The 22,029-nt window shown below is 37.5% G+C and overlaps 1 protein-coding gene across 2 annotated transcripts in view; it reads left to right on the forward strand.

Moving 5' to 3' along the window:
* The window catches only part of LOC130105363 (inactive dipeptidyl peptidase 10-like), a 118,525-nt gene that overhangs the window by 34,873 nt on the left and 61,623 nt on the right, over positions 1-22,029 (forward strand). For both annotated transcript variants that reach the window (XM_056271348.1, XM_056271349.1), the window contains exons 2-3: positions 6,774-6,888; positions 11,522-11,617. In XM_056271348.1, coding sequence (XP_056127323.1) covers positions 6,774-6,888; positions 11,522-11,617 — 211 coding nt within the window. The remainder of the gene's footprint in view (positions 1-6,773; positions 6,889-11,521; positions 11,618-22,029) is intronic.

Below are 22,029 nucleotides of genomic sequence, written 5' to 3' on the forward strand. Positions count from 1 at the left end.
GTGATCCTAAGATCAAATATTTGTTTTGATGGATAGACTCACTAAAAAAAAAAACAATAGAAATGCATTGTGTCTATTCTAAATCGTGTGTGTCTGTATAAGCCATTAACCATTATCTTTCATCAGAAGCTTTTAGCCTTCATCAGTGAGAGGAAATGTTCCTGTTAGTGTTTTTCAGGTGCTTTATAAGCAGCAAAAGAGAAGTAATTTCAGCATGCAGACGCCGTCTCGAGACGGTTTTGAGCGCACATAAAGCCACAGAGTTCATTTTGCCGCCTTATTAAGCTTTAATGGTGGAATACACACACTTATGTGCCAAAATGCCCAACTGTTTACTTGTCTTCTATAAGCTAGATTTTTTTTAAACTTATGTTAGTTAGACTAACATTATTTTTTGTGATAATTAAATTGGTTGCAAGAATTGTAAAGTTTCAGAGGTTGATGTTAATATAACCTTGTTTAAAGTAAAAATAACTACAGTAGTCAATAGGGGTGTAACAATACATCGTGTCACAATGTATCGCAATACAAAAATGCAACAATATGTATCGTGGATAGTGACGATATGTATTGCGTTTAGTTCACCCAAAATAAAATGTACTATGCGAGAAAAAAATTCACATTTACAGAGTTTTAGTGTCAGTACTACATTAAACTACTATATATAATGTTGAATATAATGCACTGAGGGAATATTTGTGGGTCCTGATAATGCCAAATGTCTGATGTTGCCAGTAAAAATTGGTCTGCAATATTTTAATTACAACTAGTCAGAGTGAAATCATATTCATCTACAATAATTCTGTATTTTCAGCTTCAGAATCATGAATATTGTTATTCTGGTGTCTCTATTGTCCTGTGCTTTGGGTTTCCAGCACCAAGTCCAAGCCTATTCATTTACACACCAATGTAATATCAAATTTAGCATTTTAATCTTTAACCTTTTACCATATGTCTTGGAGTATCACAAAAATATCGTATTGTGAGTTCAGGATCGTGATATGTATCGAATCGTGACATGAGGGTATCGTTACACCCCTAGTAGTCAACATTTAAAGTGGATCAAAAAAAGACAAGAACTGGTATTGTTCAAAATTCATGTATAACTTTAATGAAAGGTTTTGATCCACTTCAAATGTTGATTTTACTGTATATCATGATATATATTGTTATCATTGTGATTTAAGATTTTGGCCATATATTACCCACCCTAGATTCTGGAGGTTTCCAGAGGCCAGATGTTGTATTTTGATGTCCATTTTATAATTCTGACATTGTCCAGACCTTTCAGTAATACATACAGCAAATGTTAGAAACATTTTGCACAATGACATTTGCTTATGTGGACTTGCAGTTTATTGCATTTATGGATTTTGAGCGGTCACACGTGTCTTCGTTCTTCTGCTACATTAGTAAACGCTATCGATTATCGTGTTTCATGGTGTGTCAGGGAATGCAGGTGACATCAAGCGTTCGAACCTGAGGGTTGCTGCTCATTTACGAGATGAATGATGATTGGGTGAATCTGTGCGTCCCTTTGACCGTCCTAAATGTGCCCTCAGCGAGGTCAAAGCAAGCAGCCATTACACGTGTTGCCTCGCTAAAAATAGAGCCGCACGCTCTCTCTCTGTCTTTAAACACGTGTACAGACACGCTCACACCCAAAGTTTGATGAGTTCATTTTATTTTCAGATTATTGCCATCAAGTGAAATCACAGCTAATTCTTAAAATCTGTTTGAAACCCTTCTCTCATAAAAATAACTCTTTGGCTGAACAAGATTCAATCACAGACGGTGGTTCTGTAGAGCGAGAGTTAAAACCTTGAAGTCTTTGCATGTATGTGAGGACACGAGTCTGTTAATTGACGTTTGCAGTATTTAAATGGTTTATGATCCTCTGAAAGGAGAGCGATTAATCCCTGACTGAAGACGTAATGTACAGGTATGACTATCATGGCTGGGTATCGAGTTTGATACTTTTTAGGCACCGACCGAATTGCCTCGATATCATCGAGTATCAAAAAATGTCTTGTAGTTCGGCACCAAATTTCGATACCTAAGGGTTAATCTCGTCAACGTCGGTGAGCCAATAAGCATGCAGCATAATTGGCTGTGGCGAGGCGCCGAGGCATCAAGGTAAAACACTAGTTTACACCGGTTACGCCCAGAGACGTCGTTTACACATGAGGCTGTAGTGTGTGTAAGGGCCCCAATCCCCAAAGATGTGGAAAAGATCCACCAGGCTCAATGCCAACAGCGGGCAATGCAATGTTTCTGACAAGATCATTCGGTGAGCCAAGACCAGCAACACGACCAAGACCAGCAACACGACAAATCTGATGAAGCACGTGACCATGCACAGAATAAACTTAAAGGGATACTCCACTTTTTTTGGAAATGGGCTCATTTTACAACTCCCCCAGAGTTAAACTGTTGAGCTTTACTGTTTTTGAACCCATTCAGCCGATCTCCGGTTCTGGCGGTACCACTTTTAGCATAGCTTAGCATACATCATTGGAGTGGACAAGACCATTAGCATTTCTCAAAAAAAAAATGACCAAAGAGTTTCGATATTTTTCCTATTTAAAACTTGACTCTTCTGTAGTTACATCGTGGACTAAGACCGACGGAAAATGTAAAGTTGCGATTTTCTAGGCTGATATGGCTAGGAACTATACTCTCATTCCTGCGTAATAAAAAAAGACTATATAGCCTATATTTGTTAACTCACGGGGCGCGTCGAGTACAGTATTAACAAAAATGTTATATCATGCAATCATGCACAAACTGAATTTGACTTGACTTTAAGCACATTATTGGGACCATCTCTGAGGAAAGCTAGGTGAGATTTTGATACAGCAAAAGAGAAGACATTGATGACATGCTTTTCGTTTATTTGGCAAAAAAAGTAGAATGTGTATCACTATCTCTACAGGAACTTATGTGCATTTTTAGCACACAAAGATTGAAATTAACTTGCATTTATCAAACTGCCAACTTAAGTGTAGCTCTTACAAAAATTGTATCTTTTAAAAGAAAAAGAGAGGAACTCTTAAAACTCTGTCTTTTAAATAAGTCAAAATACATGAAACATAATTGCCTGTAATTCGGCTGTAGCAATATCAAAGGCCATAATCATAAACATAAGTTCAACCTCAACACAAAAACAGTATCAACAATGCTTCTATTCCCTGAGAGTGAGGATACATTTTTTTCACTTGAAATTAAAGTGCAGTATTTAGAAACATATGACTGGAGTTCTTATCTAAACTTAAAGTGCCACTGTAGCTATATAATATCATAACATGAAATCCAAAATGTTCCCACACACCGGACTTATACGACGCTGGCGCATCCTCCAACTCCGGTTAGCCTTCCTTATCTCTCCCAATTGCAGTTAGCCTTCCTTATCTCTCCCAATTGCAGTTAGCCTTCCTTATCTCTCCCAATTGCAGTTAGCCTTCCTTATCTCTCCCAATTGGCTTTATGCACAGCTGCACTACTTCCTGAACTTCAGCCAGCTCCTTTGTTTCCTGTCTGCCATTATTGGACAAACTGATTAATCCAGGTGTGCCTGGCCTCAGTAACAATAATCAGGCACACCTGGATTAATCAGTTTGTCCAATAATGGCAGACAGGAAACAAAGGAGCTGGCTGAAGTTCAGGAAGTAGTGAGGTCACATACGGGCACGAGGCTACATTGCGCATGCGTCGAACCGTGAGACGCGCACACGCTCCGAACCGAGACAAGCGAACCGAACGGTTCGGATGTTTTTTCATGTACCGTGCCACCCCTACTCCAGACTAACCCCACATCATGTAGACATGTTACTGTTTTAAAATAAAAACTAGACAGTGTGTGGATTGAGGTAGGCCTGCTATTTTTATTTGACGAAAAAACTTTGCCGTTTTTTCAAAGCTTCAAATGGATTCAGTGATTTCTTTTTGTCATCTTAATTTGTTAATTATTTAAGTAAAAAAAAATGAGTGTAGGCCTATTTTATGTTTTTTATTTAAATTATTTTATTCAGTTTTTCTCTGTAGTCACTGTGAAGTCTGTGAAAATTTGATGTGAATCCGGGTTCTGTTGTTGATATGTTCTGCTGTTTGCACGTTAAAATAAACCCGTGAATTTTTTTTTTTGTATTTTTAACGAGTCACAGGCACTCGTCAATTTTATTTTTTATTTAATTCAATAGGCTATTATAATCTTATCAGTTAACGGTTAACACTCGGGATAACGAGTGGCGGTTGTCGGTCGGGAAAATTAACCGAAATGATCATCCCTAATCTGAACTGTATTATATCACCTTGTTCGTGTTTTATCACATGAAGTCCATGTGGAGAGTTGACGAGTTCTCTGACTGCTCACTTCAGCCTGAAAGCGCCATTAGCTTTCATCAGTGAGCGGAAATGTGTTCAGCGTTTCTAGTTCTTTGTGAAGATAAAGGTTTAAAGTATCTTGTTGGCAGAACACAGCAGGGAGAGAAGATGAACGTCTCCACAGCTGCTTCTCAGAACATTTAAGGTGAAATAAGCACTAAAGTGTTGGAGCAGAAGGCCTTGATCCATCTGACAGAAACCTTGCCTCCAATTCAACTAGTTTAAACATCACAGAGTCTGACAAACTGCCTCTGCTGGTCTTTTGAGTGTGTTTGAGCTCAGTTATACGCAACTCTTGTGGAATATATAGGAATATTCCAGTGTTTTTTCAAAGTCGTTTCTGAGTACCTCTTATCCAGATCATTTACAGATTCAGTTTACACCTGGACACTTCATGCGTTTTCTCAGATCGGATAGCTCTCTGATTTATCAAAACGATTCCATTTACACCTGGTCACATAAATGTGTTTTTTACAAAACTGATATATACAGTGGTGTGAATAAGTTATTACCCCCATGCTAAAGTTGCCTAAAAAGAGGAATAAAAAATCATCTTTTGGAAATTGATCTTAATGCCTTAATTAGAAAAATGAGGAAAAATCCAACCTTTAAGGACACCAATTTTCTTTGTGTATGAATAATGTATCATAAATAAATAAATGTTCTTCCTTAAAATACAGGGTGCATAAGTCAGGCCCCCCCTATGTTAAATTCCCATAGAGTCAGGCAGATTTTTATTTTTAAAGGCCAGTTATTTCATGGATCCAGGATAATATGCATCCTGATAAAGTTCCCTTGGCCTTTGGAATTAAAATATCCCACATCATCACATTCCCTTCTCCACACCTAGAGATTGGCATGGTGTTATTTCAGTTAGCCTAATAGCTGGTTTGATTTGCATTGAAAGATGATCTTATGGAAAGTACCCCATGCCAATCTCTAGGTGTGGAGAAGGGAATGTGATGATGTGGGATATTTTAATTCCAAAGGCCAAGGGAACTTTATCAGGATGCATATTATCCTGGATCCATGAAATAACTGGCCTTTAAAAATAAAAATCTGCCTGACTCTATGGGAATTTAACATAGGGGGGCCTGACTTATGCACCCTGTATTTTAAGGAAGAACATTTATTTATTTATGATACATTATTCATACACAAAGAAAATTGGTGTCCTTAAAGGTTGGATTTTTCCTCATTTTTCTAATTAAGGCATTAAGATCAATTTCCAAAAGATGATTTTTTATTCCTCTTTTTAGGCAACTTTAGCATGGGGGTAATAACTTATTCACACCACTGTAAATCCAATCTTCAATTCCCGCGCTATATGCAGATTTAATGGAGTTCACGTCACCGAAAGCAACAGATATGAGCTGCATTTTATTGATCATCAGCTATAATTTCTAAATCAAAGAGCGCAATAAGAGAGAGGCAACAGCCCTGGTAAGATCATTTCGTTTCTTTACTTTTAATGATGATGATTGTGTGTTAAGCTTTCATTCATTCATTCATTTCATTTTATTTGGTTTATCATTAACAAATATACAATAACAAATATTCAACTCATCATATACATAACTTTTGATTAAACCAAAGGGTATAGGCTGAAGCTCAAGGCTTATTGACGCCTATCCCTCTCAATTTTTACAACAGTCAAACAGTGCTCAATTCTCTTCTTACAAACACTTGAAACAACAAAGTCATAGATATTAATTACCCAGCTTTCACTTCATTTGCGATAGTTTGCACGTTGGCTTGATGAATAGATGCTCATCTGCGGTGATGCGTGTCGCAGTAGCGTCGTCATATCTGACTATAACATGACATATAGCCTATATAACACGCTCTCACACGCTTATTTATTTTTTAGCATTTTTTGGGAGTAAAATTTACATATGTGGTTTCAACAACCAGATGCATTTACACTCGTCCAGTTTCATCTGGAACGCGGCCCAGACCTCCTCCTGAAGCGGTGTGAGCGATCGGATTCAAATCCGTCTCGAATGCGTTTCGGAGGGCATTTACACCTGGTCTTTTCACGATCGGATAGCTATCCCATCACAGAACACGCATGAAGTGACCAGGTGTAAACAGCCCCTTAGACTCAGAGAACAAATGAACTCAAGTGAAACCTTTCTTGGTTAAACCTGGTCTTTTGGGTGTGTTTCAGCTCAGTTATCCACAACTTTCGCTTATACGAATATTCTAGTGTTTTTTCAAACTAATTTCTGAGTACCTCTTATACGAGACATTTACCCAGATCATTTAGACTCGGTGAGTACAAATGAACTCAAGTGAAACCTTTATTAACAGCTTCAGTAAAGCATTACTAGACGTTAAACCCTCAATGTTTTATGAAGAAATAACGTGTCTGTTTCTCTCTCCTGAAGGATCTGGGTGGCATGAGTCCACCTCAGAGGAACTGGAAGGGGATTGCGATCGCTCTGCTGGTCATTCTGGTGGTGTGTTCTCTCATCACCATGTCTGTGATCCTCCTCACTCCAGGTACAGCAAACCCCTAATGATGAAGTTAATCTTCATCATCATCATCATTCATTGGAGTGCTCCAGTTCCATCTGGAATCTTGCAAACTTTTGGTACACTTTATTTCGAGTTTTTAGTCTCTCTCAATATTACAAACACACACATATTTTTTTAAAACACACATACTAACCACACTCTGACATCCATACAAACACACACACACAAATATCGTTGCATAATTTATCCAATTGCCTGTATAATATGCCGAAGCAGAAAACAGGAATAAAGCGAGTATTTGCTTTATTGGCCAAACCTGGAAAAATGGCACCATCTGGTAAAAAAAATAGTATTTATTTTTATTTTTAAGCCTTGCCAACAGAATGAAAGCCTCTTAACAAAGATTGCATCATTTTATAGTTAAATGGCCCTGGGATTAAAAATTGCAGTTTTAATGGGTTTCAATGGGGACATTTTTGTCCAAAAAGCGCTGAGAGGGAGTATTATCTAGTGCAAAATTGATTTTTTAAAGAAAATGGCGGTGAAATAGTAAAATTCCAATAAAAATACACACTTGTGCCAAATTGTATGCAGTTAGCAGTAACACAGGCAAAGTGATAAAAAAAAAAAAGGACAAAAATGTCCTTAAGGATGCACAAGGGCTAACTAAGGATGCGCTCAAAGCCGAATTATATGGAAAGGCAAGAATAATGGCTTCAAATCAAATAACGAATAATTCTGAGGCTCACACAGTCACTCCTTGTGTTTGCTGGATAACAGTTGAGCCAGGGGATAGCATGATATTAAACCTCTAATAATGGAGTAATGAGTGTGTGAAGTCAATGAGTGTAAACACTATGGATGAAATGAGCTCAAATCAAATAACCGCTCTTGCCTCTCCGTGTGTCTCAGAAATCAGAGGTAGGCGAGAGTAAATCAACTAAAATACATCATTCACGTGTTCTACTATTTTAAATTATTTTAACCCTGTATATTATAAATAAACGAATGGAATCAATAAGCACGGCAAGATCGCAAATCAAACAACCGCTGTGTGTCTTTCAGAAACCAAACCAGCTCTCTGTCACGAGTAGCCTACATTTTCTACTACTTGATATGTCTATTTACATTTTTTTAACTTTGTATGATATGATAGGCTACAAATTTCCCAGTCTCACTAGTCTCTCGGATATAGCATTTATGCAGGTAAAAACTTCCACGTTCTCTAATCCACTATTTATAAAGCCAGACTCCTCTTATTTGAGGTTGTGGTTATTCCAACATTACTTATTGGACAGAGTTCCTCTGGAAAATAATATATTTTATTATTTCTGTTTTAACCCCTTAAGTTGCACATTACATAGACATTACATATTTAAAACAGTTATATTGACAAACTATATATCATTTGAAAATGTACAATCTGTAGTTTTCATATTTGGTGATTTATTTTCAAAATAAATTACAGAAGAGCCGTAATCTATCAATTTGCAACAAGAATATTTTCATACTCCTAAGGCGTGTTCAGACCTTTATTTTGAAATAGTGATGAACATGAAAACAATGAAAGAATAGCAACCTCAGTTTGTTTTCATACCAATAGTTCAAAAGATAACATCCTTTCATTTTTTGAAAAAAAGGTCTGAAATGTTTTAAATATAAAGAAAAAAATTATAGATTCACCATTTGTGATGTGGCAGCGAGCTATAACGCACATACGTGTTCTTTTTATGTGATTTATTGAGGTTGACTTCATATCAAAATATGCCAAACTTCCCTTACTACTTCTGAATAGGATGCATAAATTGTATAAAAATTGTGGAAATAATGGTTCAGATCACTCAAAGCACATATGGAAATGGAGGCGTAGTGAAAAATGCAGACCTAGTGGAAAAGTTCGGTACTGCGCCCAAACAAAATCTCACTGGAAGCTCATTTTTTAAGATATCAACCTAAAATTTAAAACACAACTTGTTCAGAGTTTTGGCTTTGATTTTCTTGCAGTTTTAGAGTCCAACAGGTTTCGAAAAAATATATTTAATATAAAATATGAATAATTACATTTTTACTTTTTTTCTGTTTCACTTTCTTAATTTATTTATTTACATATCTGCCAAATGTCTGCTTTAAAAAAAGAACAATCTTACATCTATATTCCAAAGCATTCTTGAATTACAACCACTTAGGTTCAGATTGTGCATTTTCGTGTTTATTCAAAAAAAGACTCGAACTCAGGTTGCCCGGATAGTAAACCCATAGACCTAACAGCTCAATTACTTGTATGAACTTCCGGGTAAAGCCTGGCCCACTTCCGGTTTTATCCAAATACAGATATGATTAATTTTGAGATTGTTACAGATACAGATATTGCCTCCACTGCACACCCCTACTACTGACTATCAGTAACTTTGCAACTTCATGTCAACTAACAAGAGTATTACAGTGTCCGTTCACACTGCAAAATATGCTTTTCTTACTTAGTTTTTTTGTCTCGTTTCCAGTCCAAAAATCAAAAAACTCTTAAATCAAGATGCATTTACTTAGGTAGTAAAATGTCATAAGATATTATGGGCCCTATTTTAACGATCTGAAACGCAAGTGTCAAAGCGTAAAGCGCAAGTAACTTTGTGGGCGGATCCCGGCGCTGTTGCTATTTTACCGGCGGGATAAATGCCTCTTGCGCCTGGCGCAAATCTAAAAGGGGTTGGTCTGAAGTCGCTTCATTATTCATAGGTGTGGTTTGGGCATAACGTGAAATAAACCAATCAGAGCGTCATCTCACATTCCCTTTAAGAGCAGGCGCGCGCGCATGTTGCATGGCGGATTGCTATTATAACGGCGGATTTGCCAGGCGCGCGCCAGGAGCGGTTCACAGCCGAGGAGAGCAACGTTCTCGTCAGGGCCGTAAAACACAGAGAAGTGACATTGGGATGGAGAAACCCACCCAAATTAACTTCTGTTAAACAGGCGTATGATAATTTGGGTAAATGTGTAAGCTACATGCTTTTATAATAAATTGTCTATCTATCTATCTATCTATCTATCTATCTATCTATCTATCTATCTATCTATCTATCTATCTATCTATCTATCTATCTATCTATCTATCGTAATAATGTATGATTTGCAAAAATGAAAACTGCTGCTTAGATGAGAGAATCAAAGTGTATGCGCGTTGTGCAAACGCTACATTATGGTCAAGCATGCGCCCTTAAAATAGCATAATGAACAACGCGCAACGCGCCACTGACTTTAGACTAGTTTTTTTCTGGTCAGTGGCGCAATTGTTTTATAGAACAGCAAAATAGCATGAGGGAAGGTTTGCGCCGGAACACGCCTCCTCTTTGCGCTGAACCGCCCCGGGAGCGCAAGTGTATTTCTTAGTTAACCGACGTGCGTCTGTGGAGGGAAAAGTCCGCTTTGCGCGGGTGCAAAATAGGAATGATACATGCGTCAGTGTACAAAGCCATTTGCGCCGAGTGCAAGATAGGGCCCTATGTCTTGTTTTCTGGGGAAATAAATAAAAAGGAAGTGAGCTTTTGCTTACAACAAGCAAAATGATCTGCCAATGGGGTCAGAAAAATAATCTTGTTTCTGTTTGAATTAACATTATTTTTCTGACCCCATTGGCAAATAATTTAGCTTGTTTTAAGCAAAAACTCACTTAATTTTTATTAATTCCCCAGGAAAACAAGAAATAAAATCTTATGGTATTTTACTAATCTTGAGTTAAGAATTTTTAGATATTTGGACTGGAAACAAGACAAAAATACTAAGTAAGAAAAGCATTTTTGCAGTGCAATATCAGCCAGCACTTTATTCAGATGCTCTCCAACAGACTTTCTATAAGTGTAAGTATCTATATAACTATAAGTATCTTATAACTATAAGTATCTTTCCAAGTTCATGCAAACTTATCCGTCTAACCTTAACCTTCAAGTCTACTAATAGTCTAATGAGAGTTAGTTGACATCTACAGTAGTGGCCAAAAGTGATGTCCGGGGGGAATAACTCCAAATATGAGGAAAATATTTAACATTTTTTAAATGTTAAATATGAGGGAAGAACAAAACTCTAAACTTAAGGTTAAGGTATTTATCTGACAGAATTATTTAGCAAAAAATGCAAACTACAGCTACAGGTTTCTTTTTTACTTAGCAAAAAATTGCATAGAAAAACAAAAAGCTCAGAGGAAAAACCATACATTGACTACAACATAATCCGTTAATAATATTTTGTTGGTTTTCCAATGTGTTTATAATTTCTTTGTATGACAGCCTGGATAAAAATGATGTTGGCACAATTTGGCATGTTTTATTGCGTTATAATCACAAATAAAACCCAAGCACAACTACGCAATATGCTAAACTCTTTAAATAATAATATTTGAGTAAAGGGGAAGATGAAGACTTTAACCCACTACTATAGTTGCAGATTAATGAGTTAGTTGACATGTAGTTGCAAAGTTACTTATAGTTAGTAGAAAGTTTAAAGTGGATTATCGAAATAAAGTGTAACCAAACCTTTGCTAAAGTAGTCTGTGTGTTAGTGAATCTGCTGTTTGTTTGTGTAATGTGTGACACCTGTGGCCTTCAGTGGCTCCATTACTGCTCGTGACGCTCTTGTCTGTGTGTGTGTGTGTGTGTGTGTGTGACAGTGGACACACTACCGGGCAGTGACACCAAGCTGGCGGTGGAGGATCTTTTCAGTGCAGATTTCAGTGTTCATGACCCTGAAGCTCTTTGGATCAACGGTAAGACAATACGACCACAGATCCACACGCATCATTAATTTCTAATGGCTCTCATTCATTAATCATCTGTACACCATCATGAGCTCTTAAGCACCGCTGATCGCAGAGGATGATTGATCATTACCACAGATAAACATTAGAAAACCACCAGGTTGAATAAAAGGAAAACATCTCTGACCGACATGTTAAGATTCACTGCAAAAATACATTTCCTTTCTTAGATATTTCTACTGGACGAAAATACTTGGCATTCTTAAATCAAGACACATTTACTTGAGAAGCAAAATTACTTAAGTTAATAAGTCTTGTTTTCTGAAAAATGTGTCAAAATGAAGTGAGTTTAGGCTTAAAACAAGTAAAAATGGAGTCAGACAAATAATGTTTTCTGACTCCACTGGCAGATATTTTTATTTGTTTTAAGCATTAACACATTTTTCAGAAAACAAGACTTATTAACTTAAGTGAGTTTATGCTTAAAACAAGTAAAAATATCTGCCAGTGGACTCAGAAAACATTATTTGTCTGACTCCATTTTTACTTGTTTTATAAGCCTAAACTCACTTCATGTTGACACATTTTTCAGAAAATAAAACTTAAAATCTAAAGTCATTTGCTTCTCTAGTAAATGTCTTGAATTAAGAATGTTTAGTATGGAAGCTTGTTTCCGCCACAGAATGAAAAATAAAAAAGGTAATTGCGACATTTTATCTCACAATTCTGACTTTTTTTCTCACAATTGCGAGATATAAAGTCGCAATTGCATGATATAAAGTCAGAATTGCGAGATATAAAGTTAGAATTGATTGATATAAAGTCAGAATTGATTGATAAAAAGTCAGAATTGATTGATATAAAGTCAGAATTGCGAGATATAAAGTCAGAATTGCGTGAAATAAAGTCGCAATTGCGAGATATAAAGTCAGAATTGCGTGATATAAAATCTCAATTGCGCGCTATAAAGTCAGAATTGCGAGATATAAAGTCAGAATTGATTGATATAAAGTCGCAATTGCGTGATATAAAGTCAGAATTGCGAGATATAAAGTCAGAATTGATTGATATAAAGTCGCAATTGCGAGATATAAAGTCAGAATTGCGAGATATAAAGTCAGAATTGCGTGTTATAAAGTCAGAATTGATTGATATAAAGTCGAAATTGCGTGTTGTAAAGTCAGAATTGCGAGATATAAAGTCAGAATTGATTGATATAAAGTCGAAATTGCGTGTTATAAAGTCAGAATTGTGAGATATAAACTATTCTGAGGGGAAAAAAGTTAGTCTTTTCCCCCCCTTAGAATTGGCCAGATAACTCGCAATTGCGACTTTATATCTCACAATTGTGAGAAAAGATGTCAGAATTTCGAGATATAAACTCGCAATTATGTGTTATAAAGTCAGAATTGCGAACTCGCAATTGTGAGATAAAAAGTCGTAATTCTGTCTTTTTTTCTCGCAATTGCGACTTTATTTCTCAGAATTGCGACTTTATATTTCGCAATTGCGACTTTATTTCTCAGAATTGCGACTTTATATTTCGCAATTGCGACTTTATTTCTCAGAATTGCGACTTTATATCTCGCAATTGCGACTTTATTTCTCAGAATTGCGATATTTAAACATTCTTAAATCAAGATACATTTACTAGAGAAGCAAAATGACTGAAGAATGTCTTGTTTTCCAGTACAAATATGTAAGAAAGAAATAAATTTTTGCACTGCAGTCAGATTGTGAATGCCAATTTCAGCAGCTCTGACCGTTTTTGTATTCAGTTCGGATCCGTCAGTTTAATTTTAATATCAATATATCATTTTAATATCATGTTTCAAGCAGTAAGCTTTGCTCAAACAACAACAACAAGCAGTTTTAAATTGTCCTTATTTATCTCAGCACGGTGAGGCTGTTAGGGCTGGGCGGTATATTGAGTTTGTACAATATTGAAATATTTGTATAAACTATATAGAATGATGCAATACCATTCATATCGATATACAGTAGCTTAATATTACGAGCGGAGGACACTGAGTGAGCTACTGTGCGGAAAGTGCATAATCCAATTTGTCGTAAACATGAGACATGCTGTATATTCAGGGCTTCAAAATAACTTAGCATGGTTTGCCCCGACAGATGCTCTGACAGGCACTCGTGCTGTTTAATGCGTTCGAGATGTGTTTTCCTCAGTGCATAACTTAACATCATTTCACAGGTGTATTCTCCATCTGTAAATGCTAAAAAGTCATGCAAATATTTATCTTGCTGTCAGGAGTGGATGCAAGCGAGTCTCCGCTAAACTTCACAGACTTCGGGGAAAGAGCGCTGCCGTGTTGTAATGGGGTAATGAAATGTAGGCATATACAGGTGAAACTCGAAAGAATATCGTGCAAAAGTTCATTTATTTCAGTAATTCAACTTAAAAGGTGAAACTAATATATTATATAGACTCATTACATGCAAAGTGAGATATTTCAAGCCTTTATTTGTTATAATTATGATGATTAGAAAACCTTTTCACAATATTCTAATTGTGAATTTGGGGTTTTCATAAGCTGTTAAGCCATAATCTCAAGTCTCAAGCGCCCTCTTTATGTTCGTCCTAATGCCTGTTAGTTGTCCGTGGATTTGCCTATATTTAGCGTTGAAAATAGAAATGATGTCATCAAACAATCAAGTCATTCCAACCAGCTGTCAGCAATCAGTAATCAACAGGTCCACTCAATAAACATGAGTAATGCCTGGCTCACAGGAGTTTTAGGCCGATTTATGCCCGATTTTTCCCTCACGGGAATCAGAGAAAAAATCTTGTTGATTACCTCGATCGGTTCCGATGTTCGGCGCAGATTATCTGGTAATGTGAGGCTTTCACAGATCGAATCTTGACCTCCCGATCTGCTCTCACACAAATCGGGCTCGCCCCCGATCATATCAAACATGTTTGATATTTATCGGGATGAGCAAGATTGTGATTAAAACAAGATTGTGATTACCGGTATGCAGAGGTGGGTAGTAACGAAGTACATTTACTTCGTTACATTTACTTGAGTATTTTTTTGGAAAATTTGTACTTTTAAGAGTAGATTTAATTGTGGGTACTTTTACTTTAACTCGAGTAGATTTTTAATGAAAAAACGGTACTTTTACTTCGTTACGTTTGGCGACGTTCCTCTCGTTACTTTATTTTAATGCAATATTGTTAAAAGCGTAGTTTATTCTAAGCGCGCGCTCTCTCTTTTTTCTGAGCATGAGCGATGCTCAATTCACAAATGAATCACTCTTTTGAGTCGATTCTGTTCAAAGACTTCATCAAACAAGTTGGGCAGATCTGTCTAAATCGGTTCGCGAATCAGTTTGAATGATCTGTTCAGTTCCTCGCGCACTGAATCGTCTCGGAGTCGTAACAGGAAGATTTAAAGTCCCACTCCGATCATATTTTTAGCTATTTTTAAACATTCCCAGTGGTCTTTAAATTATGATTATGCCATTTTTAGCCAAAATCACAAAACCTGTGCCGTTTTCTGGGACTTCGCTTCAGCAGAGCGGCAGTAGCTCATTAGCAATTCGCCTCTGCGTTGTGGGCGGAGCCGTTGGCACGGAGACGCCCCTCCCCCTGCCCGTTGCTGAGAGCTCTGTCTCTCCCGCTAGCTTACACCTCCAATACCGGTGGGGCAACAGTATTATATACACGTTAATTATTATTATCCGAAGTTAATCAAAGTTATCACCGATCACCGATCATTATTTCACTCCAAGACGTCGCGTGTGGAGACGCCCAGTGGAGTTACTACATCACAACTCCAGTCGATTTTAGCCGGCATTTTAGCGTCTGCTACTGATACACAGCCATTTGAATGTAGAAATACTCAGAAATACAACTTTGAGCTGATTTTTCTCAAGATATGTCCTCTAACATCAGAAAAATGCCACAAGAACATGTTAACACCTAGAAAAACATTGTTTTCATCGGAGTGGGTCTTTAAGAACATCAAGAGCGTTGTATGAAGTGGCGGTCCACAGTCTACAGTACAGTCTAGAAACTAAATCTGCAAATGCATCATATTTTTTTGCCAGCGATGAAGATCTTTATTAGTTGAACATCTTCGTATGTTACTTCGTAAGCTGTCTGTGAATGAATGATTCCACACGACGATACATTCGATTCATTCAGGTAATACATTTTACAACCAAACAGATTATTACGCCATATAGCACTACTACAAAGTATGGCATTACCCTTTTTTTGGACATATACATTACTTTATACATTACATAAGCTATCATCGTCCAGTTTATGAATGTGTGTACACACACAATGAGTGTGTATTGCGCAGTGGCGTGCGAACTCGACTTGAAAACGAATGCCTTTGCCTGGCTTATTAGACACAGTTAACCAGTTTAAAGATGCTTTCATAAATATAGCCTACATTTAAATACATTTTGGAGAACAGACAGAAGAAGATCCGTGTATTTTATCGTTGTTTGTGTTGGGCATGACATGACTGCGAGCACATGTGAAGAGTTTTAACACTTTCTAATCTGTCAATGGTTCCCATCCCTTTACATATGAATGCAAAACTCCATAGAGTCACTTTATTCCGACATTGTCTAATAATCCAAATGTAGTTGTATAAGTTACTATACTATTATACAAACCAAAGGACAGGCAATGGTTTTCAGGCTATAGATATACAGAAATAATGTTTGTCTCTTCTGTTTTTGTTGCAAAGATAGCTTATCTAATTAGGATAATAATAGTCATTTAAATGAAAAAAAAATCTAAATAATATCATGTTACATATACCAGGGTTCTCAAGTTTTATCAAAAGCTTGGAGTGAGATCACATGCGGTTAGGGGAGGAGCCCAAGGGGAGGAGCCCCAGTGGAGCCCCGCCCACCCCGCCCCCCAATTTTACCCATTGTTCATAATTAACCAGCACAAATTAAAATTATAACAATTGGTAAATCTGATAAATGACAGAGCAATTCATCACATCAAATATACTCTTTAATGTTATATTTCAAAATTACTAAAATATAACAAATTGCTCCAAACAGTTTGGAAAAACAAATCTTTTTGCATTTTTCCCTGACATCTTTGAAAAATACAAATGCACTGGCAATGATTAATGTATGTTTTGACAGGATATAAAATATTACCCAGAGCACTCTGCCTTAATACATGTAGCCTTAATGTAACTAGAAAGACTATTAATACAGTATAATATATAATTTAAAATAAAATTCAATTCTTCAATAAACTTCATTCCTTCCCATACCCACTAACATTTCCCTTAACAAAAGCTTCTGGCTTGGTTGCAAAGTAGTTGTAGAGTTTTTGACTGCATCAATAATAATGATTGGCTATATATTAAATGTTCTAGCCTAAAAATGTTTGACGAGCTTTCTTCCAACTTACCTTCTCCATCACGACCTATGATCACGACGTGTGTTCGCGCGATATAATATGGCGTTATTATCCTATCAAATGTCGAGAGCGCATTATTGTAGAGCGAAAGTACATTAATATTATGCGCGAATGCCGAGCGTGAATCCCTCTGCTCGCGCGCGGAATATGATGTGCCGAGCGTGAATCTCATTAGAAAAACATTAAGAGAAGGTTTATATAATGGGAGAATTGAACTTTTGAATAACGTTCTTATAACCAAACAAGAACGTTAATACAACGTTTATATAAAGGGAGAATTGAACGTTCTAACGTTATTATAACCAGGAAATAACATTAATACAACGTTTACATAACGGGAGAATTGAACTTTCTTATAACCAAGAAATAACGTTAATACAACGTCTAAAAAACTGGACTTTTTGAAATTCCCTAGAACATTCAGAAATAACGTTTTTATGACTTAATGGGAACGTTATGAAAACGTTCTTATAACCTAAAATTGTTAGCTGGGGAAGAGGAGCAATTCGCGATTGCACTGAACACGTTTTAAGTGCAGGCATATTCTCTGAGCAAGGCAGCGAGCCCACTCAGCCCAGAGAGAGAATTCTTACAAGAGAAGTGTATCTGAGAGCGCGCGCCCAGTTCCCGCGCGTGAGCAGAGAGATTCGCGCTCGGCATATCATATTCCGCGCGCGAGCAGAGAGATTCACGCTCGCGCATAATATTAATGTACTTTCGCGCTACAATAATGCGCTCTCGACATTTGATAGGATAATAACGCCATAAACTTCCGTGTGTTCGCGCATCTATGTTGCCTAGTAACGAACGCAATCTGGCCGCGAGATACTGACGCGCAGGGTGCAGGAAACTTCACTTTGTGTGCCTGCGCCTCGTATACAACGTTATATAAAGCTTGCAGGACAACTTGGTTGGCATTGCCTTTTCAGCGTGAGAAATACATGGTGTGGCGTGTGAGCGTGTGAACTGGTTGAATTGCGTGTGTCTCACGGCCAATGCGTGAGACTTGAGAACCCTGCATATACAGTATATATATATATATATATATATATATATATATATATATATAGGCCTATGTGTAAAGTAACTAGTAACTAACTACTTGAGTAGTTTTTTCATTGGATACTTTTTTACTCTTACTCAAGTAACTTTTAAGATTATTACTTTTACTTTTACTTTTAGTAAATATTTCTATAAGTACTTGTACTTTTACTTGAGTACAGTTTTTGGATACTCTACCCACCTCTGCCGGTACGTCAGTACTGTCTAGCCAATAAGAAACAAGTAGGGCTGTCGTGGTGAAGGAATTTACATTGTTGTAATTTTGAGTGACTCAACAGCGCGATATGCGGTATTATCTTCATTTATTTATTTATTGCTAAATAAATAAGTGTTACGCTGTGGTCAGCGGGCACGAAGACGAGTACATGTTCAGTAATGAAACCGAAACTAAAAAGCACATTGAAACGAAGTGGAGTAAACCGAAGATACAATGTCAAAATAAGGGTCCACAAAATATAATAACAGAACATAAACCTGACAATAAGGTTTTTAGGCCATTGTTATATAACAGTTAGCTTCGATCCTCGAATCTCACTTTACTAAAGGCTTTCTGCTGATATTTTACCACTCGGCATTGCTCGTCTCTGTGTGTTATAGATAGGCTGTCGCTCAGGCCAGTTACATTGTTACGGCAAGGGACTGTCTTTGAGTGAGTCAATAAACTGTTCATTCAACGGAAATGTAAAAAAAAAAAGCGAATTCATTCAAATATAGATGTAATGAAACAAGCTGTTAATTATTTTAATATTTAATTTTAACTTTGAGCTCCACTTTACAAGGCTCCGCTGAGCAGCAATGCGGCGCATGGGCAACGCTGAAGCTGAAGCTTCACTTCATAGAGATCAATGGCATTTTTTCATTGTATTGACCAGAGCTGACGCCATTCATTAGAAATAGCCTAACCTTAAATGTTAAAAGGATGATTTTTATTTTAAAAAAATTATCTTTTCTTGGTCACGGCAACCTTTTCACTTGATATGAGGGACAGATATTTTGTTTACATCCGCTTTTCGCTTCCGATCTGCTGCGTGAGATCACGTGAGGCGCTTCCTCTGGCACGATAATCTTAATAACTTTGTGTAGTGTGTGATGCGCCACGATTTTCAAATCTTGTAGTGTGAGCATGTTTAAGATTTGAGGTAAGAAAATCTGCAAAGATTCTCCTTAAGTGTGAGCTTCAACCAGATTTCAAAATCGGTTAGGATTTTAAAACTCCTGTAGTGTGAGCCAGGCTTAAAGGAGCACTTCACCCATTTCAACATTAATCTTTATTGAAAGTGGGTCATATATGTAGTCGAACAGCTCCGCAAGCCACTCCCACTAATCCAGAACAGCGCAAAGTCGCAAACATCAGAGAAATCACTCTTCCGTCTACTCTACAGGGCTAACGTTAGCTGCCAACAGAGTTAGACATTCATTTCACACAAAATGTATAGTTAGTTGGCTGTGGCGAGCAGGACGAGGGACGTGAGAGCGGCGCGAGGAGTGAGTGATAATGAACGACACCTGTGAGACGCACTGGTCTCTCTCGCGTCTCTCACCGAGGAGCGGACGCATAAAACGAGGAGCGACAGGGCAGATCGAGAGAGGAACAGGCCTGATTTTATGGTGTGTTTTGTTTCTGTTGTGTGTGGCCAGCAGTGCGGGGCTGCTGGCTTATACTTTTGTTTTGTATTTGTTTATTTTACTATTAAAATGTTTAAATGTTCGCCGATTCCCGTCTCATTCTTCCCACAACAACGCAGCCGACGCCGCCGCCTCTTGTTCCCCCATCAGCCTCAGCTGCTCTTCGCTATATTGTGGCTCGTATAAATAGCCACGAACATCAGTTTCGAGCAAAAGATTTTCAAAATCCTCGTCTTCCATATCGTGTGTCGTAAATTCAGGCATTATGGTAAATCTAACTCCTTGAGCGCTTGTTAGCTTAGCTTGCTGTCTTCCAAGCAAGATGGCGGATTAATAGTTTAGTTTCTTCAGGTTTAGTCCAGACTCAAAACACATCTGTTTAGTTATGCATTTACTGAATGAGCACTGTGCCACTGTCCGTCCGACTGTTTTTACTGTACTTTATTTTTTATTCTAAACTGTTTTAATTATTCTTATTTGTTTTGATTATTTTAATTGCTTCTATGTAAAGCACTCTGAATTACCATTGTGTATGAAATGTGCTATATAAATAAACTTGCCTTGCCTTGCCTTGCCTAGTCCCACCCACTGATCTGTAATAGGCCGGTGGGGTGAGTGGGTCCCACGCCCTTGAATAATAATGAGCTAAAGGCTGTAGTTTTCTTAATATGCAATGAAATTTATCTTCCGTCCTATCGTGACGCAAAATGACGATATTTACGTCACGATAGGACGGAAGTAAAACACTTAAATCCTTTTTTCTCCCATCTCAGAAAAAAAACAAGCAAAATTCCACCATCATTATAATATATGACTGGGTTTCTAACAATACAAACCTTAATGCAGATGGGTGAAGTGACCCTTTAAGGCTTATAAATATACGCAGTCGACTCACCCATATTCCTTTACAGGTTTCAGCATCCCTCCACCACCCCATCTCCTCACACTCACCTGGTTATCTTCCTAACCAGAGATACGGGGGGAGTACTCTGGGTTCGGGCCCAATATCCGAGCTCAGAGCCCTCCCCCCGGACAGCACGCCAAATACGCATAACCGTTTACTTTCTGATCATTCGTAAGTGTGAACTCGTGAAATGTCTTTAGACATGGAAAATCGATTTTACAATCGATTCAATGAACACTTATGTCTCTTTTTTCACAAAAGGGACAGCCCTACTGGTAGGGTGGCCATACATCCGGCGCAGCCTCAAGCCGGACACTCATTTGTCCTCCTTTTTGGAGTTGCGCTAAATTGTTTAAAAAAATTAACCTATAAAAATCCCGCATAATGATAGCGGCTCTCTGATGCCCGTAAATTAGTTAAAATCTCTTGGAATCTAGAGAGACAGAACATACTGTATGTGCTCCAAACCGTGCAGCGCGCGGCAGAGAGAGCGAGAGACCTTGCGTGCCCTCAACAAAACCACCGATCACCAAAATATATGTGTCCTCCTTTTTGGTGTTATGGAAATGGCCACCCTACCTACTGGTGCCCCCCAAAAAATCTACCACTGTTATATGCATGGGCGTAGATTACGCGGGGGACGCGGAGGACTTTTTATAAAATGTAAATTCGTCCCCCGCACTTTTTCATAGGGCAAGTGTGCAACAAGCTGAGGTTTTCGCGGGTGTGTGTAGCCTACATCGAGATTTAAAATCCAAAGAGTCAAGGATAGTCTATCTACATACGTGACTTTCAGGTTTCCATGGTAATCATTCACTCGTGCATTAGCCTACGACACGCCCATGCTCGCACCCGCGCCGAATCTATCAGTATCAGTTCAAAACGGCAAAAACTCTTCACTCGTTTTTCACGAAAAAGTCAAGCACTGTAAGTAAGTTGTCATGTGGTATCCGAATTGTGTTGCACAATGATGAATAACTCTGCCTATTTCTCTTGTTGAATTAAGAAGTTTTGTTGTAAATTGAAAATATTCACTACCCGCAAAAACGTGCACTATTTTCAATCTTTTTTTATTCGTAATGTCTTTTATTTTCACAGATATGTTATCAAAGCCCTTCAAATTAGAATAAACATGGTGATTGTTAATGCTGAATTTTTATTTTCATGCAATAACCGCCACGATCTGCTTGAATCAGGCAGCATTGTAACATTTACATGATGTTTACCATAATTCGGTAACACTTTACAAAATCAGATAAAAAAGTTATAGACAAACTTTAAGTTCTCTTGAAAAAGCCTAACTAGAAAGTTTTAAGTAGTTTTAAAAGCTTGAAGTTTGAAGGTTTTCAATTGGAAAGTTTATTAAGACAGACATTGTTTAGGCTTTTAAGGAAATTTAATTTT

This window comes from Rhinichthys klamathensis, unplaced genomic scaffold (genome assembly GCF_029890125.1).
Source record: "Rhinichthys klamathensis goyatoka isolate OS25496 unplaced genomic scaffold, OSU_Roscu_1.1 h1tg000318l_1, whole genome shotgun sequence".
In the NCBI taxonomy this organism is placed as follows: domain Eukaryota; kingdom Metazoa; phylum Chordata; class Actinopteri; order Cypriniformes; family Leuciscidae; genus Rhinichthys; species Rhinichthys klamathensis.